The 6,075-nt window shown below is 45.1% G+C and overlaps 1 protein-coding gene across 1 annotated transcript; it reads right to left on the bottom strand.

Moving 5' to 3' along the window:
- Nucleotides 1-1,910: 1,910 nt before the first annotated feature.
- On the bottom strand, nt 1,911-5,809 carry SOX9 (SRY-box transcription factor 9). The gene is made up of 3 exons (XM_044672634.1): nt 5,087-5,809; nt 3,750-4,003; nt 1,911-3,171 (listed from the first exon to the last, which is right to left on the bottom strand). Exons 1-3 carry the CDS (start codon nt 5,515-5,517, stop codon nt 2,318-2,320), a joined length of 1,539 nt encoding a protein of 512 aa, XP_044528569.1. The 5' UTR covers nt 5,518-5,809; the 3' UTR covers nt 1,911-2,317.
- Nucleotides 5,810-6,075: the final 266 nt, after the last annotated feature.

Genomic DNA, 6,075 nt, shown 5'->3' on the forward strand with positions numbered 1-6,075 from the left:
TGACAGCTACTGATTTCTGGTTTAAGGTTCCCTTCTAACCTCCCCAGGGGAACAGTTTTTCCCTTGAAGCATGAGATTGAAACCAGAATCAGAAACATTCTGCCCAAGTAGGCAACGATTGACATATGTTTTTCTATCAGACTTATTAGAATGGGACTTTTCAGGGTTAGCTTTCTATGCATTGGGGTGGATGAGTGAAGGGGATAGGTCTATTTATTTCTGAAAACTGACTCAGCTACATCTAAGGGGAGCAATAGGGCTAAATTCTTATTTAAATGGTTGCCAGGAAAATGATAGCCTTATGAGGATGAAAGTACACAGAATCTTGTCAGCATCAAATCTTTTTCCTTCTTGCTGAATGCTTCTATTAATAAAACAATTTGACTGTTTTCTATTTTTAGTACAATGTATATTTATTGTAAACAATAATATACAAAAAGGTAAGTTTCACAAAGAGAACAAGGGGTTTTCAAAAAAAAAAAAGTGAAACAAACAAAAGACAAACACAAAACCAAACTTACCTAAAGACAAAATATGATTTAAATGTCAGGTCTTTTAAGTTACAGAAATACTTTAAAAAGATCTGCTTTTATACAGAAATTGAAAGATGCCATATTAAGAGAGTTCTTTATTCTACTGAATTCTAAAACTGTTAATATATCATTTTTAAATAAAAAAAAGTTTGCTGTCTTTTTCAAAAAGCAGTCCTCAAGTGTCCAGCAATAACCTAATTAAAGTAAGTTTGTCAATCTATCAACTCCTTCCTTCCCCTCAGAAGAAAATATGCAGGGGAATATGAAGATGATACATGCTTCTGTTGTTTGGGATCTTACACACACACACACACACACACACACACACACACACACACACACACACACACACACCCCCCTAAAATTTGGACAGCCTGAAGAACTGTGGCAGAAAGTGATGCAAATGATTCTACATTTGGAATCTTATTTGTACAAAAAAGACAACACTTCCAGTTTATTAAACAAACAAAAAAAAAAGAGGAAAATATATTTGTACAAACCTAGGACACAGATCCCAAAGAAACTTTTTTTTTAATAATAATTAAAAGAATAAAGAGATAAATAAAAAATGGTTACAGTTAAGGCCATAATTTAACAATAGGTGACCATACCTTCAAGGAAGGCTCCAACAACCTACTAATTAATTTTTTTTAAAAGAGGAAGATCAATTTTAAAAAATTAAAACCTCTTTTCTTACAAAATAAATAATTGTAGCATGTGGAATGTCTCAAAGGTATATTGTTTGCATTTGGGGATTAGAAGATGTTTTAGGAGTGGACTCCAGCATGTGGTACCTGGGCAGAGAAGGGGGTAAGAAAGGTATTTGAGGGCACTTAAGTTTGCCGCTGAGACTTCCCAGGAAGCTGTTTTTGCCTCCCTCAGTGCCTGCCTTTGGCAACTTTTCTCTAAAGACTGCAGGGAGAAAACCCACCCAAAGACCACGTGAGCTTTCCTAGTAGCATGATTTTAAGGCTCAAGGTATTCTTTTTAAAAAAATAAATGTAAAACTTACCCAAGGCTCCTCCAGATTCTTGTCTTACTTTCCATACTAAAAAATAAGGCCTTTAAATTTTTTCTTTACGAGGTAGCCTCACCTTGAATCTTACAGACTTTAGAACTGAGCAAAGCTAACCCCCAACACTGATCACACAACAAGCAAGGGTTCTGTTTTGGAGTTAATGCACACAGACATACATACAATTTTAAGAGAAGACATATCTGTACAAAAATACCTCTGACTTTAAGAAAAGCTAGGGCATACTTTTACTAAAGAGTAGTTTTAGCTGTTGGAAAAATAAGAGCATTTAAAAAATTCTCTCTAAAAATATGTATAAATCCCCTCAAAATGATAATGAATCATACACAGTACATACTAAAAAATATTTAAAATAGAGAATATTCCTCACAGAGGACTCTTTTTTTTCTTTAATTACGGCTAAAAAATAATTACAAAGTCCAAGCACAGGTAAAGAAAGACTGAACTACAGCGGCTATATGATTCTCCATCAAACTCTGTGCTTGCCTTGAAGAACATTTAAAGTCCAGTTCTGGAATGACTAGTGAGTTCTGCTGGTCCATCCATGGGGAGTGGTCTGGCCACTGATTCTGGAGAAGGCTCTAGTGCATTTGGACAACTTTTTTCTGATTTGTATTTTTTTGTTGTTGTTGCCTTTAGTGTCTTTGAAGAATAGAGGGAAAAAGGAAAAAAGCAAATGTCCAAAGGTGATTTTACTGCTGCTTGTTTTGTTTTGTTTCTGTTAGGGCTATTATTTTTCTTATTCTCCTTATGGTCTGGTGAGCTGCGTGTAGACTGGCTGTTCCCAGTGCTGTGGGCTGTGGGTCTGGGGGATGGAAGGGACTCCAGTTGTGTCAGCAATAGGGGTGTACATGGGTCGCTGGGCAGGGTTCATGTAGGTGAACGTAGAGTAGAGGCTGGAGCTCTGGCCTGCAGCATGGCTATAGTAGGAGTTGGAGTTCTGGTGGTCTGTGTAATCATACTGAGAACGAGTGATGGTTGGGTAGGAAGGGCTGTAATGGGGCAGGCTGAAGGGGTTGTAGGGGATCTGCTGCGGGGAATGCTGCTGCTGTTCACTGTAATGGCTGGGGCTGAGCTGCTCTGTCTTGATGTGTGTTCTCTGTGACTGACCCTGTTCACTGCTCAGAGGAGTGAGGGTATGGGGCTGAGATGGTGCCTGTGGCTGCTGGGCTGACTGCTGCTGCTGTTGCTGTTGTGGCGGCTGCTGCTGCGCCTGAGGTGGCTGAGGTGGTGGAGGAGGCTGTTGAGGAGGTGGGGGCTGCTGAGGCTGCTGTTGTTTGGACATCCACGAGGATGGGGGAGCAGAGGTGCTGCTGATGCCATAGCTCCCTGTGTAAGTAACCTGACCAGGCTGGCCATGAGTAACCGGGACTCCTGGGTGGCCATTGGGTGGGAGATATTGGTCAAATTCATTAACGTCAAAGGTCTCAATGTTAGAGATGACATCACTACTCAGTTCCCCTATGTCCACATCTCGGAAATCGATAGGGGGCTGTCTTCCTCCTTCCTGCAGGGGGCGCCCCTCTCTCTTCAGGTCAGCCTTGCCTGCCTGCACATCAGTTTTGGGGGTGGTGGGTGGGGTAGGTGGGCCCTGAGACTGTCCTGTAGAAAAAAAGAAACACAATAAAGTCAATATTATGTTTGATAAGTGCTTGGGCTAGATGACTATATAGACCTGTCTGGGAAACACTTTTACAGCCCCTGTTTAACTGCTAAGGTGTAATAAAGACCCTGACCTGAGCAGGCAGTGACCCAGAATGGAGATAAGCCACTGAATGATTAACAGAAGAGGGTACACACCTAACCACCTACTTTTTAATCTTCGGTGGATCTGAAGTCAAGTAGTTCTGAGACATTAAACTGGGCATATTTAGGCCAGCTGTGGTGTGTTTGGGGTGTGGGTAGAGAATAAATAGGACTCCTCTTTATGGAGTATTTGAGAACCTTTGCAAGTCTGAAATATTGCAATTTGGGGAGGGGGGGATATGGCTGTTTCAGTATGGCAGGTTACAAAAACATACTGAATTTGTACATTTGCATGTAGAAAGCATCGGAGGTCTTGGTTAGCCAGAAAAATCTCCATGGGGATAGAGATGAAATGGGGGGGGGGGGGCATTCTGATGAATGCATCAATGAATGGCTTGGGGTGTAGTAAGTGGTGGGAATGGGACAGGACATACCAGAATGCTCCCCAGGGGAGTGCACTTCACTCATGCCAGAAGAGGAGTGCGGAGAGTCAGCCTGCAGCGCCTTGAAGATGGCATTGGGCGAGATGTGTGTCTGCTCAGTACCTTCCTCCTGTTCCGCCTGCCCGTTCTTGACTGACTTCCTCCTCCGAGGCTGGTACTTGTAGTCTGGGTGGTCCTTCTTGTGCTGAACCCTCAATCGCTCTGCCTCTTCCACAAAAGGCCGTTTCTCACTCTCATTTAACAGCCTAAGCAGAGAGGGGAAGAAAAGGGGTGTGAGGGTGAGACTGGGAGTATAGTTGTCAATTTGAGGACATGGACAATACAGCTACTTTCCTGTGAAGCCTCTCTTAAAAAACAAACAAACCGAAAACAAACAAACAAACAAACAAACCCCCAACCAACCATCTGGAGGAAATTGTTGTCTTATTGTAGTTGACTTGACCAAAAGAGGAGCCTTAACTTTATTTTTAACATTAAAAAATAAAAGATTATACAAAACTGTACTCCACAGGTCAGACGAGGTAATTATTTTCCTTTTTTCTCCTTCCTCTCCATTCTAAACAGAGTTGGGCACTGATCTGCTGCTTCTCTTTGGGGAATTTGCTATTAGGATTAATTCTCTCTCAAATTTATTTTACTTCTTCTTCGTTAATACTTTAAATTGTAGAGGCCCACGTTGCCTTTGCCTTTGCCCCTAGCTCCACTCCCTCTCCCGCCCCATCCAGCTTCCGCTCCTCTTTTTATAGGCTCTTCTCTAGCTCCTGTACACTTTCCTAGTCTCTTCACCATCTCTGTAGAACACCAGCTAGTTTCCCAGTGTTACAAAGAAGCCATCAATAAAGCAAATAAATCTTTCCTACACCATATCCCCCTTCTCCCCCTTTCTTTTGCCTTTACTCTTTCTACCAGGAAGACAGGACTTAAGAGCCCTTAGGGGCTTTGACTGGCACCGAAACACATATACACATATCCATCACCCCTCCTCCCTTTCCCTTACCCTGCCACATAAGTTTGCAGAGTTTAATCTTCAATTAACCTTCTGCTTTCAAAATCTTCCTCCATCGCTCCCTATATACATTTTATATGTCCCTATTTTCGTCCCCCCCCCCCCCACGCTTTCATGTGCAATATTGAATTAATAAGGGCCCCGCTCCATGCCTCCAGTAGGGCAGCACTTCTCGTGTTGGGAACTTAAGTTTGCAGAACAGGGCATCCAAATAATTTGGCCAAACTCAGAGCGGCCCCATCTCGCGCCGCCAGTCCTCCCCTCCCCCCACCCAAACTCAATTCCTTCCAGCCCCTGCAGATTGGCATCTCCCAGAACATACCTCCAGAGCTTGCCCAGAGTCTTGCTGAGCTCGGCGTTGTGCAGGTGCGGGTACTGGTCTGCAAGCTTTCTTCGAGCCGCTTGCGCCCACACCATGAAGGCGTTCATGGGCCGTTTGACATGTGGCTTGTTCTTGCTAGAGCCATTGACCCGCACAGGCATGGGCACCAGGGTCCAGTCATAGCCCTTGAGCACTTGGCTGACCGCCTCCCGGATGCATACGGGGAACTTGTCTTCCTCGCTCTCCTTTTTCAGGTCGGACTCGCCCTTGGGGAAAGTGTTCTCCTGGGGCCGAGTGTTCTCAGTGTCCGAACCCGAGCCCGAGGGGCAGGGTGAGCCTGCCGAGTCCTCCGACATAGTGGGGCTTGGGGCTCCGGACAGGCCCTTCTCCTGCTCGTCGGTCATCTTCATGAAGGGGTCGAGGAGATTCATGCGACAGCCCGAGAGAGGGGACGGGTTACGAGAAAAGGCGAGCTGGGGCTCTGACCCAAGGCACTGCCAGGCGGGAGGCGTGGGATCCTCTCGCCTCAACTGGCCGGAGTAGGAGCAGTTGGCTGTACCGCAAACTCCCGAGATCGCCGAGCCTCCCTGCTGCAAAGATCTGCGGGCCAGCTGGTGGGTGTCCAGCCCGCCTCCACCCGTTCAGAGTTAGGAGATTCAAGGAACAGAACGAAATCAAAAGAGAAAGAGAGGGGAAAAGTGGGTGCTCTTTCTCTTTTCCAAAGAAAAGTTCTTGGGGAGGGAGGGGGGAAGTGGGAGGGTTTGGAATCAAGGTTTCGCCAAAGTACCTAGTCAATTTTCAAGCCGGGCTCTCTACTCTCCAACTCTGGTTCAGTCTCTTTAATAAATACTCCCTCACCTTAGAGACTTTCAGCCAATCACAGTCTGGCCTTTCACAGCTGATTGGTCAGAAGTTTTGGGGAGGGGAGCACCGCTTGCAGCTCTGGGATGGGAGGGGCGGGATGGTAGTGGGGGTGGGGATGGGGGGGG

This window comes from Gracilinanus agilis, chromosome 4 (assembly GCF_016433145.1).
Source record: "Gracilinanus agilis isolate LMUSP501 chromosome 4, AgileGrace, whole genome shotgun sequence".
Classification (NCBI taxonomy): Eukaryota; Metazoa; Chordata; class Mammalia; order Didelphimorphia; family Didelphidae; genus Gracilinanus; species Gracilinanus agilis.